Source organism: Gossypium hirsutum, chromosome D03 (genome assembly GCF_007990345.1).
Source record: "Gossypium hirsutum isolate 1008001.06 chromosome D03, Gossypium_hirsutum_v2.1, whole genome shotgun sequence".
Lineage (NCBI taxonomy): Eukaryota > Viridiplantae > Streptophyta > Magnoliopsida > Malvales > Malvaceae > Gossypium > Gossypium hirsutum.
This window is the reverse complement of record NC_053439.1, coordinates 53,388,031-53,404,935: the sequence shown is the minus strand read 5'-3', so window position 1 is coordinate 53,404,935 and position 16,905 is coordinate 53,388,031. Positions and strand designations below refer to the sequence as shown.

At 36.0% G+C, this 16,905-nt stretch overlaps 1 protein-coding gene and 1 pseudogene across 1 annotated transcript; both read right to left on the bottom strand.

Annotated features, from left to right (window-relative positions):
- Positions 1 to 878: 878 nt before the first annotated feature.
- LOC107932322 (disease resistance protein RPV1-like) lies at positions 879 to 13,618 on the bottom strand. Its single transcript, XM_041089915.1, has 4 exons — positions 13,273 to 13,618; positions 12,981 to 13,191; positions 994 to 1,397; positions 879 to 947 (listed from the first exon to the last, which is right to left on the bottom strand). The coding sequence occupies exons 1-4, from the start codon at positions 13,507 to 13,509 to the stop codon at positions 879 to 881; spliced, it is 921 nt and encodes a 306-aa protein (XP_040945849.1). The 5' UTR covers positions 13,510 to 13,618.
- Positions 13,619 to 13,627: 9 nt separating this feature from the next.
- On the bottom strand, positions 13,628 to 16,284 carry LOC107932310 (disease resistance protein RUN1-like; annotated as a pseudogene).
- Between the last annotated feature and the right edge of the window lie 621 nt (positions 16,285 to 16,905).

Sequence of the window (16,905 nt, the reverse complement as noted above, 5' to 3'; positions counted from 1 at the left end):
ATAGGATGTATTCACTAATATATAATCTTGTCACTGAAAACACATTAAATATTCATATAATTTATTATTTCCTTTGTCAAAAAAATTATTATTTCAGTAATGATATATCTTTAGTTTAGTAAGTGTTAATAGTGCATGGGTTAATATTCCATAAACATAATCATTTGAAGTCATAGTCATACCTGTAGATACGTGAGAAAAGCCATATTTATATCTACCGTTATGTTGTGATTCATAAGTAACGCCAAATTTTCTTATGCTAAGATGAATAGGCACTACCATGCAACTCATAAGGTCACCACCTTCAAACTCACGATCCGTTACTGGCCAATAGATCAACCACAACATTGTGTTATCGTTAGTCTCAGGAATTCCAATGAAATTTGAGCGATATCTCTGCATGATCCTTTTGGTCTCATTGAAAATGTGGACACTTGGTAGAAACTCCAACATTTGATCACTAGCTAAAAAGAAAACAATGCATAAGCTGAAACGATGGATCTTTTCATCTGGATGAGATGGTTTTGGCAAAGAAAAAGAGATTCGGTGCTCGTTAGTGCGATGCTTAAACACAATAGGAACTTCACTTCCTATAACAAATGTGCTTGTTATACCACATTCCTGTAAGACCTGATCCAAAAAAAACATGTTAGATGATTACGAATGTGTTCATTAAGTAATGTAAGAGAAAAAAATAAAGTTAAAATTTAAGTTGAAGAACTATTGGACCTGTGGGGTAGCAAGCATTATGCTGTCTGTTAGGTAGCTATAAAGTTGCAGTCGATTTCTGCTAATGGAATCCAGGTTGAATAATCTTCTAATCTCTTCTTCTTCAAAGTTTTCAATTGGTTCCAACTTGAATAGTTCTTCAACTTCAGTCAATTTTTCACATCCAAAAATAACACATCGTGTGGAAGAAAAGAAGCATGGAAGAATTGCCCAATATCCTTTAAATGGAGATATTGTCAAGAACTCAAAAACATTGGGCAAGACTGGAAGCTTTGGAATCATTTGGAGTTCAGTGCAAGAAGTCAATAGAAGTTCATCAAGTTTTGTAAGTTTTTTTATGCTTTCGGGAAGGCAATGAATTGGGTTTCTACTTAAATTTAAGGATTCCAATGAAGCTAAGTTATAAAGATCATTGGGCATGACATCATCAGATAATTTGCAACTTTCAAGGCTTAACTTTACCAAAGAGCACGGCAGAGATGCCCAAGAGAAACCCAATTCTTTACTTCTTTTCGGTAAGAGCCAATGTAATCCCAATCTTGTTTGACATATGGAAGTTTCATCTAAATTAAGCACCTTCAATGATTTCATATTATGCAACTCCCTGGGGACATCAACAAGTCTTGAACAACCAGATAAAATAAGCTCTGCAAGTGATATTAATGAACCTGTACAACCCAAATTTAGCCCGGACCTCACAAAATCAAACCAGGCCCAACAAAACCTTAACCCAAACAAACCCCAAAGCCCATTACATAACAACCCAAATACCAACCCACCTAGACCTAATCCAGTAACCATCAACCCAATACAACACCTAGCTCAAACCCCAAAGTCCATTACAAACCCAACACCCAAAGCCCAATAGCCCGGGCCCAATTTCTTAAAAAATATCTGCCTAGGGTTTCAGAGACTGAAACCCTAGGCGCCGCCTCCCCCTTAGCCTTTTGACCTTTTGGCTCCCTGCCACTGCCGCCGTTGTCACGTCGCCGTTCATCCACTTGCGTCGGTCACCTGCAAAACACGCAAACAACAGCAACCACAAAATGAAAAGAAAAAAGCATGTAATGTTGGCTATAAAAGCCAAGTTTATTCACTGTAAAAAGGGTTGGCCCCTTTGTTCTATTGGCCTTAACGAATCAATTTCCCAGAAATAAAAGAAAACAAAGAATTTGAAGGTGATTTTGGTCTTTATTACTCTATTTTTTCTTTACATTTTATTTAATTTTTGAACTCTCGGCCTTAAAATCAAAAAAAAAGGGGGAAAAAGAAAGGAGGCCGCGCCGGAGAACGAAAAAATGAACAGTTTTGTCCCGTTTTTGAGTCTTCGGTCTTCTTTTCGCAGGTTTCGGCCTTAGATTTATAGCCTAGAAGCTACCGGCTTTGAAAAGGAGCTGAAAAGGCCCTATTTTACGCCCACGGCCGCCGCCCATGGAGGCGCTACGGCAGAGGAGCGCCGGAGCTTTTGGCCGGAATCCATGGCCGGATGAAAAAGGGACAGAGGTTTTTTCAGTTTTTTTTAGAAGGAGAAGAAGAAAATGAAGATTTAAAAAAATTTTGGCTTTAAATAACCCTTACAAAACGGCGCCGTTTTAACCTTAGGGGTCAGGTGCCAAAACGACGCCGTTTTGGCCCTGACCCGCGCGGTGACCCAACCCAGAGAGGAGGATCCGCGTGTTTTCTTAAAAGGGGTTATTTGCGCGCGCAGTCCCTCCTATTTTTTCAGCGCATTACAATTTGGTCCTATTTTGTTGTTTTCTTTTATTTTGATTTAGCCCTGAGATTTTACTTTTGTTTCATTTTAGTCCATTGAGGCGCTGCGTTTTAGAACTTTGGGTTTATTTTCTATTTCGGTCCTTCCCTTTTTACGCGCATCGCAGTTTGATCCCGTACCTTAATTTATTTCTTATTTCAGCCCGGAAATTTTGTTTCAGTTTTAATCTAGTCTTATTATTATTATTATTATTATTATTATTATTATTATTATTATTATTATTACTATTATCTTTACTATTATTAGTATTGGTATTATTGTTGTTACTTTTATATCTCTATTCATATCTACTTATGTATTTTTAAATATATATATGTCTTATTATTATCATATAAGTGCTTGTATATATACATATACATATTTTACATATAATTTATTTAATATATATATGTATACTCATATTTCCTTTTTTGTATATTTATATACATATACATATTTTTATTTTTATAAGTATATTTATATGTATGTATTTATTTTTTATATATCTTAATTTGTATAAGACATATACGTACATAATTTCAATATATTTTAAACATATATATAAATTAACGTATTTATTTGTATACATATGTATATTTTCATTATTTTTAAACTTTAATTTGTACATACATATTTTCTTTACAATGTATATGCACCTACTTTTTATATGTATTTCATTATTTTCAGCTTTCGCATTTTTTTTACTACTACGATTTTCATATTTTATTTTACTTGATATATTAAAACTTGCTTCAAAAATGATTTTTCGTATTTAGATTCGAGAGGATCATACCCTAACTTACTGGGTTTCGATTTTCACGATAAATCTACATGTATGAATCTTTTTAAACTCAAATTTTTAAATGATCTCGGGATTAAAAATCGCGTCCTAACTTACTGGTTGTGATCTCATTTTTAAATACGAGATGGCTAAAATATCGTTTAAATAAGTATTTTTCACTCGCGTATCGGGAATTTGAGACATTGTATTCTAACTTACTGGATATGATTCTCTTTCTCGATTAACGTGAAATATACTTCTTTTCCCAAAACTTTCCATTTTAATACAATGATCGTATTTTTAATTCTTTCAGGTTCTCAATCTTCGACACTAAAACATTAAGTAATCAACTAGGTACCAATTTTGGGCGTTACGAGGGTGCTAATCCTTCCTCGTACGTAACCGACTCCCGAACCCGTTTTCTAAATTTCGTGGACCAAAACTGTTGTTTTAATAAAATCAAATCATTTATTAAAAACAACATTTTTCAAGGTGACCCAATCACACCTCAAAAAGGATTGGTGGCGACTCCCGTTTTTATTTTCAAAATCCAAGTCGACCCCGTTTTCAATCCAAAAACTGGTGTCAACAGCTTGGCGACTCCACTGGGGAACCAAAATAAGAGAGTCAAGCCACGAGTTGATTACTTTTTGTCTTTTTGTCGAAAATTGAAAGTTTGATTTAAATATACGATCTTTTCATTGTATTTTCATTCGTCTGTATTATAATTGTCATCGTTGTGGTTTATAATTGCTGTGTTAGTTTAAGTTTAGATATCTCCACACATTGCATTGCATGACCGTGGGTCACACCCTTTTAAGTGGGAGTGAGAAACTACGCCTTCGTGAGGTTTTCACCTCCGCATGGGATAGTGAATCGCTTCCGGGATACATCCGTACCTATGTCTTCGTGAGATTTTCATCTCCGCATGGCCATAGGGAAATGTATTCCCTTGAACCGAACTCGGTCCATATGAGCCTATAATGGGTGAAGATCGAGGAATCTGCTGGTTTGGGTACCTTATCTTTAGAGCCAAACCTCATATAGTGGACTTAGGAACTTAGCCTAGATAGAGCCACTCCAAACCCCTAGTACTCACCCGATTAGGTACTTTCTGTTTTCCTTGTTTGTTTTTGTACTAGCCCTTCTTATTGTGCTTTGATTATGATTGCATTGCATCTGCATCTTAGGAAAGAGATATTGATTTAAGTCCGATTACTAAATTAGAAAGCTTGTCATGGAATACGGATTCCTTGATAAAGTGGAAAACAATACAACTTCCCAAATATATTTCGAGAAACACAAAAAGGGTGATGGAAGAATTAATGATCTTTACTTCGTGGCCTAAGGGTTCGAGATGATTGTCCAAAAGCCTTCGACAAGCTGACGAGCCTTATGAGGACGGGCAGGTGATGGATTGCAACCAAGATTAAGAAAAGGAGCTAGCAGTGGCATCTATTGAAAATTGGCGAGATTATCACAAACATGCGGATAAAGAAAAAGATCGATGTTGTCTCTTGGAATATAAGGGCGAGGCCGTACATGCATCTGCTTTATGTAAAGGAATTTGCTTTCTAGAAAAGTTTTCTAAATGTAACTGAATTAGAATCAATGTCTCTTTAGGCATACATCTCATGCATTTGCATTACATGAATTAAAGTCCATTGAAAAGCCCTAATTAGGTAAAATTATTTCAGCTAACCTGGAAAATCGACACTGTTACGGCACCCGTGCTAAGTCAAAAATTATGGATCAAAGGTTGGAAAAACTAGAACAGCTTCAAAAGGAAATGCAAGACCAGTTGCAGGTGCAAATGAAAGAACATGTGGAAAAGATCCAAAAAGACATGATACAAAAGATGAAGGAGTCTCAGGATGACCTAATGACTAAATTGACACAATTAATAACCAAGAGAGCGGATAAAGGGAAAGGTCCCGTGATTTGCGATGAAGAAGAAAACAATGATGAACCACTTTTTCCTCCAGAATTCACGCCTCCGTATGTGCAAGTTCAGACTGAACCACATCCACGAAGACCTTCTGTTTCGATTAGGCCTCAACATCTTCAAGGTGATGCTTCAATGCCGAAAAACCTTCAGGTCAGATTTGGTTCTAGTCCTGGCGATAATCTGGTTAATTTTGTTGTCCCGAATTTCGATGAAGTAGCTGAGAAAGACAAGGTGAAGGAAGAGTTACCAAAGCAGTTTGAGGAGAAATGGAAATGGATTGAAGAGAAGTTTAGGGCAATAGAAAGCATCGAAAGCTATCATGGAATAGATGCAAAAGATCTGAGCTTAGTTCCAGATTTGGTGCTTCCTTACAAATTTAAGATGCCGGAATTCGAGAAATATAATGGGATCAGTTGCCCAGAAGCCCATATCACTATGTTCTGCAGGAGAATGACGGGGTATATTAATAATGATCAATTATTAATACACTGCTTTCAGGATAGCCTCACAGGGGCAGCGTCTAAGTGGTACAATCAATTGACGCGTACCCAGATTAGTTCTTAGAGGGATTTAGCACAAGCCTTTATGAAACAATACAGTCATGTAGCTGATATGGTCCCTGACAGAATTACCCTGCAAAATATGGAGAAAAAGCCTAATGAAAGTTTTAGGCAATACGCACAGAGGTGGAGAGAAGTGGCAGTACAGGTGCAACCACCTCTTTTGGAAAAAGAAATGACGGTGCTCTTCATCAACACATTGAAGGCCCCGTTCATCACCCACATGTTGGGAAGTGCTTCGAAAAGTTTTTCAGACATAGTCATGAGCGGTGAAATGATTGAAAGTGCCGTGAGAAGTGGAAAGATTGATGCTGGAGAAAATAATAGAAGGTCAGACTTAAAGAAGAAGGAAAACGAGGTGAGCAATGTGAACACTTACAACAAATCAATTACACAGCCAAGAAAGGTGATTGCTAGTCAACAAGGTTCATCTAGACAAGAACCTTGTGTGAAACAAGGTACTGAGAACCTCCAGTTCACGCCAATTCCGATAATGTATAAGGAGCTGTATCAAAAGTTACTCGATGCGCACATTGTTTCCCCTATCTACTCAAAACCCCCACAGCCTCCGTACCCCAAATGGCACAATGCGAATATCATGCAGGAAATACGGGGCATTCCATAGAAGATTGCATTGCCTTTAAAAAGGTGGTTGAAAGGCTTATCAGTATAGGCATTGTTAAACTTCATGATTCCTCTAGTGCAGAAAATCGACTACCCTGTCATGACTGATAATGGAGAGAATACAATGCATAGAGATGTTGGGAAGTGTTCACATCAGTGACATGTAGGAAGAAGGGACCTTGTTAGATGTTGGCCCTTATAAATTTGGGAGTGTTCTAAGTAATCCCTGTAGTATTTAGGGCTTGTTTAGAGTAATGTTCAGAATACACTTGTTGCTTTTAGCCTAGAGGCAACAAGAACTTTTTTGTGAAATAGGCTCATGTCTGAACATCGTTATTTTAATGGAAATGCATCTTTGCGATCTTTTTGAACTAATATTCTTTCATTTCTTATGAATGATTATTCTTTTATCTTTCTTCCAAATCATTATTCCATTCATAATCCTATTGTACATAACTTCATATATTCTTTGGTACCTACAATAGGTCTCTAAATATCAATGACATGAATGACACTGCTACAGGCTCAGAATCTCTTTTTGAGCGAGACACGTGTTTAGAGGGATTCCACGACTTTAAAGATGACATAGATTGTAGCCTATCTCTGGACTTATTGAGGATGATAGAACAAGATGAAAAAATAGATCCTACCCTACAAAGAATCAATGAAATCCACGACTTCTCCCTATATGGGGCATGAAGGTTGTCGGGTCAATCTTGCCAAAAGAGTGGCGGTCATCTGTTTATCTTCTCGAGAAGAAGCTGCTTCATATGCCAATATCACAAAGTCGACAGTAAATTTTTGGAAAAATCATGTCAGCATGAAAAGCCGAAAAGGATCATATCTGATAATGCACTAAATTTGAACAAGAGCACTATATCAGAAGTTTGCAGTCTGTTCAAGATTAACACCATATCGCAAAAAAAATCTCTATTGGGGCAACACCCTCTTTTTGGCTTATCGCGACTTCACTTATTGAGGTCAATATTTTTCTTCTCTTTGAGTTTTCTGGATCCAATCCTAATTGAAGAGGAATGGTCAAATTTATCCATCACGGTCAAATGCGCCAAAAGTAAATGATGCGAGCTCACAAAAAAGGTTCGCCCTAGAAAATTCCATGAAGGGGGACCTGGTATTGAGGAAGATCATTCTCATGCAAAAAGAACTTCATGCCAAGCTGGAAAGGACCTTGTGTGGATGGCCTTATCTGGAAAAGCATCAATCTTAATCAGAAAGGATAACAAGGACGTGTCTAATCTTATGAGTTTAGCTGTAATCAAAGAATATTTCAAAAAAAAGAAGAAAAAGAAAAAAAAGGAGAGGCCAAGGCGAAAACCCGCAAAGGGCGCCTTGAGACCAAAGGGGCTTGAGTTGAAAACCCGAAAAAGGCGACTCAAATTTTGGATCAAATTGGGGCATGAGGTGATCAGAGCAGCTCAAGTTTTGATCAGATCGAGGCATGTGATGACCTTGCTATACCTGAATCAATAAGATATGGTAGGCAACATCTTGGGGCATCGACAAAGTCTTGTAGATCTCTTAAACACATGTCAAACTCAGAATGGTCTTTCAAAGAGTTTGTACAGAGAAGTTCAAGCTGCGATATCTGGGGCACCTAACATTCATACTATTTGTATTGAATTTTTTTCGATTTTTTTTGAATACTTCATTCTTTTTCAAGATACGTGGTCCCAATTAATTTCCTTTTTATGCTTACTATCCTTGATGATTTAGCCACTTCAGGCTATGCTCTCAAATTAATTCTATCTTATCCATCGTTATGATATTTTTGCAAGCATGTCGCATTAGAATAATGATTAATGGACTAATAAAACTTTCACAAGGGAAGTTTTGCATATTACTCCAAAAGTTTCTAAATAAATACAGGAACCTGAAACAGGACTATTGTTTAGAACACACCAAGTTTAAAGGTTGAAATATCTAAGAAGGAAGAGTCTAATTTAATATCATCCTTTTGGATTTTGTCGTCAAAACATTGATTGAACAAAATGACAAGATGTCGTGTTGGTAACAAAGCTTCAATGAACAAACAAGCAATGATCACCAAGTGATAAGAAAAGGGTTTTCTCGGATAAGAAAATTTTGCAATTGTGCATGAGCATTTGGTATGACACCTTGGGAATGAGGTAAAGGACCAAAGAGCTTCACATTCTGTATCCTTGAATTGCGATAGGAGAAGATTGAGAAAAGCCATATCTTTCTACCCTTAGGTTACAGTGGGAGATTGATGGTACAAATTTTATGTCCCAGTGGATTGAACTTTGACGTTCGCAGTGGGGGGCAATCAGATTAAGTGTTTCTTTGGATATGCCAGCTAAGCAAGAAGACGTTGTAGCACGTCAGTAGTAAAGCCTTAATAAGCTTTTGCGTGATGATAACCTAAGCATTAAGGAATCATTTTCATGACATTTTGTATTCATTCAAATGTCATTCATACACATCTAGTTAGGAGCATTTGATTCATTCTGATCATGTCATCCTAATCACTAGGCACAATTAGGTTCATAAAATAGAACATACAGGTCATGTTCCCCAGAGAATAGATCAATGAAGTTGCAGATCTTGCCTTCCTGCATTGACAGCGAAGTAGGTCACAGACATAAACCTTGCCTCTCTCGGTTGTGATGGAACTGGTTGAAGACAAAAGATCTTGCCTTCCTGTATCGAGAGCGAAGCAGGTCGAGGACACAAACCTTGCCTCTCTCGGTTGTGATGGAGCTGGTTGAAGACAAAAGATCTTGCCTTCCTGCATTAACAGCGAAGCAGATCGAAGACACAAACCTTGCCTCTCTCGGTTGTGATGGAGCTGGTTGAAGACAAAAGATCTTGCCTTCCTGCATTAACAGCGAAGTAGATCGAAGACACAAACCTTGCCTCTCTCGGTTGTGATGGAGCTGGTTGAAGACAAAAGATCTTGCCTTCCTGTATTGACAGCGAAGCAGGTCGAAGACACAAACCTTGCCTCTCTCGGTTGTGATGAAGCTGGTTGAAGATAAAATATCTTGCCTTCCTGCATTGACAGCGAAGCAGGTCGAAGACACAAAGCCTTGCCTCCATCGGTTGCAGTGGAGCTGATTAAAGAAGCAGGTCTTGCCTTCCTACATTAACAGCGAAGCAGACCAAAAACAAAGCCTTGCCTCCATCGGTTGCAGTGGAGCTGGTTAAAGAAGCAGGTCTTACTTTCCTACATTAACAGTGAAGCAGACCAAAAACAAAGCCTTGCCTCCATCGGTTGCAGTGGAGCTGGTTAAAGAAGCAGATCTTGCCTTCTTACATTAACAGCGAAGCAGACCAAAAACAAAGCCTTGCCTCCATCAGTTGCAGTGGAGCTGGTTAAAGAAGCAGATCTTACCTTCTTGCATTAACAGCGAAGCAGATCGAAAACAAAGCCTTGCCTCTTCGGTTGTAGTGGAGCTAGTTAAAGAAGCAGATATTGCCTTCCTAAGCACTAGCGGAGCAGATCGAAAATGACGAATCTTATCTTCCCCAGGAGTAGGGAAACAGATTTAAGCCACAAGTCCTATGTCCCTGACCAGTAGTGGGATAGGTTGGAAATTTCAAATCCTATCTCCCTGAGATTACAGTGGAGCGGATTAAAATAAAGGATCTTATCTCTCTGAAGTTACAGCAGAGTGGATCGCATCAGATCTTATCTCCCTGAGGTTACAGTGGAGCAGATTGAAGCCAGAGATCTTATCTCCCTGAGATTATAGCAGAGCAGATTGAAGCTAGTAATCCTATCTCCCTGATATTACAGTGGAGCGGATTAAAACCAAGGATCTTATCTCTCTGAAGTTACAGTAGAGTAGATCGCACCAGGTCTTATTTCCCTGAGATTACAGTGGAACAGACCGAAGAATTTCAGATCTTATCTCCCTGAGATTACAGTGGAGCAGATTGAAGCTAGTAATCCTATCTCCCTGAGATTACAGTGGAGCGGATTAAAATAAAGGATCTTATCTCTCTGAATTTACAGTAGAGTAGATCGCACCAGGTCTTATTTTCCTGAGATTACAGTGGAACAGACCGCGGAATTTCAGATTTTGTCTCCCTAACGTTGCAGTGGAGCAGACTAAAACCACAAACCTCATCCCCTGAAGTTGCTGCGAAGAAGATTAAAGCTACAAGTCAGATCTTTCTGAAGTACAATGGAGTAGATTGAAGTAACAAGCCGCAGTGGATTGAAACAAAGCTACTTGAAGAGAAGCGTCAAGAGAAGTCAAGACTCGGTGAGACTGGGCAAATTTGGTCTTTCTTAGTCTTTGCTTCATTCCCGTTACACGACAACGAAGTAAAGAGGGCAGCTGTACAGCCCAAATTTAGCCCGGACCTCACAAAATCAAACCAGGCCCAACAAAACCTTAACCCAAACAAACCCCTTAGCCTTTTGACCTTTTGGCTCCCTGCCATCGCCGCCGTTCTCACGTCGCCATTCATCCACTTGCGTCGGTCACCTGCAAAACACGCAAACAACAGCAACCACAAAATGAAAAGAAAAAAGCATGTAATGTTGGCTATAAAAGCCAAGTTTATTCACTGTAAAAAGGGTTGGCCCCTTTGTTCTATTGGCCTTAACGAATCAATTTCCCAGAAATAAAAGAAAACAAAGAATTTGAAGGTGATTTTGGTCTTTATTACTCTGTTTTTTCTTTACATTTTATTTAATTTTTGAACTCTCGGGCTTAAAATCAAAAAAAGGGGGAAAAAGAAAGGAGGTACCTTTCTTCCTACGCCGCGCCGGAGAACGAGAAGACGAACGGTTTTGTCCCGTTTTCGAGTCTTCGGTCTTCTTTTCGCAGGTTTCGGCCTTAGATTTATAGCCTAGAAGCTACCGGCTTTGAAAAGGAGCCGAAAAGGCCCTATTTTGTGCCCACGGCCGCCGCCCACGGAGGTGCTACGGCAGAGGCGCGCCGGAGCTTTTGGCCGGAATCTATGGCCGGATGAAAAAGGGAGAGAGGTTTTTTCAGTTTTTTTTAGAAGGAGAAGAAGAAAATGAAGATTTAAAAGAATTTTGGCTTTAAATAACCCTAAAAAACGACGCCGTTTTAACCTTAGGGGTCAGGTGCCAAAACGATGTCGTTTTGGCCCTGACCCGCGCGGTGACCCGACCCAGAGAGGAGGATCCGCGTGTTTTCTTAAAAGGGGTTATTTGCGCACTCAGTCCCTCATATTTTTCAGCGCATTACAATTTGATCCTATTTTGTTGTTTTCTTTTATTTTGATTTAGCCCTGAGATTTTACTTTTGTTTCATTTTAGTCCATTGAGGCACTGCGTTTTAGAACTTTAGGTTTATTTTCTGTTTCGATCCTTCCCTTTTTACGCGCATCGCAGTTTGATCCCGTACCTTAATTTATTTCTTATTTCAGCCCGGAAATTTTGTTTCAGTTTTAATCTAGTCTTATTATTATTATTATTATTATTATTACTATTATCTTTACTATTATTAGTATTGGTATTATTGTTGTTACTTTTATATCTCTATTCATATCTACTTTTGTATTTTTAAATATATATGTCTTATTATTATCATATAAGTGCTTGTATATATACATATACATATTTTACATATAATTTATTTAATATATATATGTATACTCATATTTCCTTTTTTGTATATTTATATACATATACATATTTTTATTTTTATAAGTATATATATATTTATATGTATGTATTTATTTTTTATATATCTTAATTTGTATAAGACATATACGTACATAATTTCAATATATTTTAAACATATATATATAAATTAACATATTTATTTGTATACATATGTATATTTTCATTATTTTTAAACTTTAATTTGTACATACATATTTTCTTTACAATGTATATGCACCTACTTTTTATATGTATTTCATTATTTTCAGCTTTCGCATTTTTTTTTACTACTACGATTTTCATATTTTATTTTACTTGATATATTAAAACTTGCTTCAAAAATGATTTTTCGTATTTAGATTCGAGAGGATCGTACCCTAACTTACTGGGTTTCGATTTTCACGATAAATCTACATGTACGAATCTTTTTAAACTCAAATTTTTAAATGATCTCGGGATTAAAAATCGCGTCCTAACTTACTAGTTGTGATCTCATTTTTAAATACGAGATGGCTAAAATATCGTTTAAATAAGTATTTTTCATTCGCGTATCGGGAATTTGAGACATTGTATTCTAACTTACTGGATATGATTCTCTTTCTCGATTAACGTGAAATAAACTTCTTTTCCCAAAACTTTCCATTTTAATACAATGATCGTATTTTTAATTCTTTCAGGTTCTCAATCTTCGACACTAAAACATTAAGTAATCAACTAGGTACCAATTTTGGGCGTTACGAGGGTGCTAATCCTTCCTCGTACGTAACCGACTCCCGAACCCGTTCTCTAAATTTCGTGGACCAAAACCGTTGTTTTAATAAAATCAAATCATTTATTAAAAATAACCTTTTTCTAGGTGACCCAATCACACCTCAAAAAGGATTGGTGGCGACTTCCGTTTTTATTTTCAAAATCCAAGTCGACCCCGTTTTCAATCCAAAAAATGGTGTCAACAGAACCAATTGTCCTTGGAAGTTTCCTAAGACTTGTGCAATCTTTAAGGTTCAAGAAAGTAAGCATCTTTAGCTCACCAATGGATTGATCTACTTCCACCAAATTTATGCAATCTTTGAGCATCAACTTCTCAAGGCTAGAGAGTCCTGAAAAGCTTGGGGTTTTAAGAAGGCTATGTGAATGGTTGAGATTAAGTATCTTTAAATTTGGGAGGCACTGCAAAAAAAGAAAACCCTTCATTTATATATTATTGTTTCACACACACAAAAAAAGAACGAAAATTAGTATATATCATACCTCTGTATCCTTCCAAACTTGTTTAAGTTTACTGTTGCGCATGTCGAGAACAACTAGTTCATTAATATCGAAATCCACCGGAAAAGATTGCATGCAAAACCCATGCCAACATAACCATCTTAATCTTTTGGGAAAGTCTTTGAAGTCTCCTTTAAGTCTTACATAATCCAGTTGAAGCAGTTTAAGTCTCTTCATCTTTGCAAATTCTTGAGTTTCCATATCAACATCATTTGCCATGAGAAACTGACTTTTGGAATGCTTTGGAAAATGTAGAGTTGTATTTGTCCTTTTAGCCTTGTCTTCTAGCAATTCTTTTAGGTCAATTGTGAGGCACTTAACTGTTCTGAACCCTGCATCAGAAAACTTTTTTAAAAAATAAAATGAAATTTGATAAAAAAAAGTAGTTTACATGCACACAAGAAAAAAGTTGAGTATAATGATGTTTCTTACATTTTTTTCTCTTATTACATCAAACGCGTTCTTATGCCACAATCTGCTTCGTCTCCCAATATCAGAAGATTCTTGACGAATAATTTCTCGTCCCATATCTCTAATCATTTGGTGCATCATTAGCTTGTTTTTTTCATTAATGATTAAGAGAGACCTGCCTACTAGATTTTCAATTCCAATTGTTGTATAGAAATCACAACCATCTAGAATTGTAGTCGTGTAATCTCTATCCTTCCCAATGAATAAACAAACTATGTCAAGGAATAAATGTTTGTCATGATCGTCTTCCAAAGAATCATAGCTTATTCTTAGAATCTTTTGAATTTTGCTGTCAGGGATTTCTTCTAATTTCTCCAATGCACTTTTCTAAGAACTCACACTTTTGCTAGATAGTGAAGAGCCGAAAACTTGAAGAGCTAATGGAAGCCCACCACAATGTTTCACTAAACTTCTTGCATATGCCATTGAACTTTCAGGCACAGAGTTATGACCAAAAGCATACCAATTAAAAAGTTGTAGTGATTCACTTGAAGCTAATTCTTTTACTTCAAATTGCTTGCTTAAGCCTCCACAACTACATGATGCTTCCAAATCAAACATTTGGCTTATAAAATGTGCATTCAATAGGCATCGGTTCCTACTAGTTATGATGATTTTACTTCCTGGATGAAAAGGAATTTGAGTTCCCATTAGTTTTCTTATTTTTCCAATTCATCAACATCATCAAGAACAAGAAGAACTCTTCTACAACATACAACTTCTTTGATCTTGTTAATTCCATTATCTATATTGTATATTTTATGTGATTTTCCTTTAAGGATATCTGAAATAAGTTGCCTTTGCAAACGGACTAAACCATTGCAATCTTGACTTGTTTCTCTAACATCAGCAAGGAAACTATAACCGTCAAACCTCGGGATGATTTGATTGTAAACATTCTTGGCAATGGTTGTCTTCCCAATGCCTCCAATGCCACAAATAGTTGCAATGCCAACTTTATTTGCTCCATCTTGTTCTAACCATTGATTAATTTGTGTCACGAGAGAATCTATTCCAACTAAATAAGGAGGGACATACAAAGAAATAAGATGAAGTTTATTTTGAACTTCTTTAACAATATCTTCAATGAATTGTGATTCATGCCTGCAAATTTAAAAAATACAACTCGATGGTAAAATTTTGGAAAGTGAGTAAAAGTTATTAATGTATTTTCTCTTTTTTTGCATATATTTTGATTGTTTTTATGAGATTATATGTTCAAATAAAAATAAGAAACTAATGCAACATTTTAACATATATGATAGAATTATTACATTCAAAATCAAATCAAATCAAATAAAGAACATAAAAATTAATGAAATTCATTTGAAACAACCTATACTCAAAATTTCAACTTTCTCTTTGTGAAAGTTTAATAAATTCATGTTATTTACATGAATTTATATATTTATTTTTTATTCATTTTAATATTTTGAATATGTGTAGACCTATTACACGAATAATTTGGATATGATTATTGGAAATATACTACTGCAAAATAGAATTGTTACAGGAGACCAAACTGAATGCAAATAAAATAAGAATCACTCTGTCGTAGAAGAACCATTGGATTAGAGGCAAAATGGCCCTGATCGGTGTAATCTCGCTTAAAACCTAATCTCTTAGACAGAATTTCCCTCTCGTATAATTTTGCAGAACACTAGAATTTAGAGAACATAGAGAAGTTGCTTTTCTCTTGTTGTGTTCTGTGAAAAATGAGGAGAATGACCTCCTATTTATACAGTTTTTTGAAGGGCAAAATGGTAAAATAATCGTTTTAGTTTCCAAAAATAGTAGAGGATTTCCCTAACTGAAAATATTCTGAAAATATATTTTCTGCAACAGTGAGAGTATTTTCCACAATTGAAAATATTCTTTTGCATTACCAACAATGACATCTTAACCACAAATAGTGTCATTAATTTCAAGAGGCTACTTCTTTTTGTTTTCAACTCGTCAAATCTAAGTTGCTCATGTGATAGGTGCATACGTATTTAAAATTTAATTTATGTGTTTTAAAAACATTCCACTCCACATCAGATTCGAGCTAACATTTAATGCTTAAACTGATGACTTGTTTGATAGAAAGACCTTATTGATACAATACTAATACTTTAACAACCCAATTAAAACATGTTAATTTTTGAGAAATAATTTAAAACCTGAGTTATAATTAACCCTTTAAAATGGATTAAAGTAACCATTTTAATTTCCAAACGCTACCTAACAATATTTTCTATTAATTTTATTTCTACTGTATCAAGTCTTAATGAAAAGGATTGAAGTAACCATATGGAACTTGATTATGTGTATAACGTACCTGTCTTGTAGAACCATGCCTCCTATATCCGCAACTTCTTTTAAAGCATTCCTCCATGTTTGTACCATGGACTCGAAGTTTTGTTCTTGTTGGGTAAATGCTTCTGCATAACTTCCCGTCTGGTTCTTGACTTGACTCGGATCCACATCATAGAAAACTGGCAACACAATATGTTTAGAGGATTTCTTGTGCTCCAATATCATTACAAGTTCGTTAAGACACCATGTGGATGCAGCATAATTCTTTGAGAAAACAACGATAGAAATTTTGGAGTGGTGTAGTATTGCTTTTTCAATTTCATCTTTTATGTTATTCCCACTCTCGATTTCCTCATCATCTCTAAATGTTTGAATTCCTAAGTGCACCAAAGCTGTGTAAAGGTGATCCGTGAAATCTATGGTGGGTCAATCCTTCCACCGAAGAAATTCATGTCGACCATGTTCCTTTTTTTCAAATCTACCAACTTGGGATACTTATTTTATATTATTAATTTTGCTTGACAAATACAATATGTATTAATTAACTTCATCGTTATAGTCAACACAACACGTAATATAAACAACACGTAAAGATCATCTTCAACCTAATATCAACAAGTATCATGAAGGTTTTTATATTATATGTTAGACTGTATTTTTCTTTTACTTAAATAAATAAATAAATTAGTCATTGTAGATAAAAATCAAAGAATAAATTAGTTCTTTTGTTAAAAAAAATTCATCCATTATTATTCTTAAAAATTGATCCATATAATCTATATTATTATTATTAAATATTCACGTATATTGTACATTAAGGGTCTGTTTGATTGCCAGTAAAATGTT

Excerpts from the sequence above, each read along its gene's own strand:
- LOC107932322 (XM_041089915.1), bottom strand. The coding sequence starts at position 13,509 with ATGGCAAATGATGTTGATATGGAAACTCAAGAATTTGCAAAGATGAAG. Across the intron at positions 13,192-13,272 it reads AAGTTTGGAAGGATACAGAG|TGCCTCCCAAATTTAAAGAT; the intron begins GTATGATATATA and ends CTTTTTTTGCAG. Across the intron at positions 1,398-12,980 it reads GAAACTTCCAAGGACAATTG|GTTCATTAATATCACTTGCA; the intron begins GTTCTGTTGACA and ends TGGGTTGTACAG.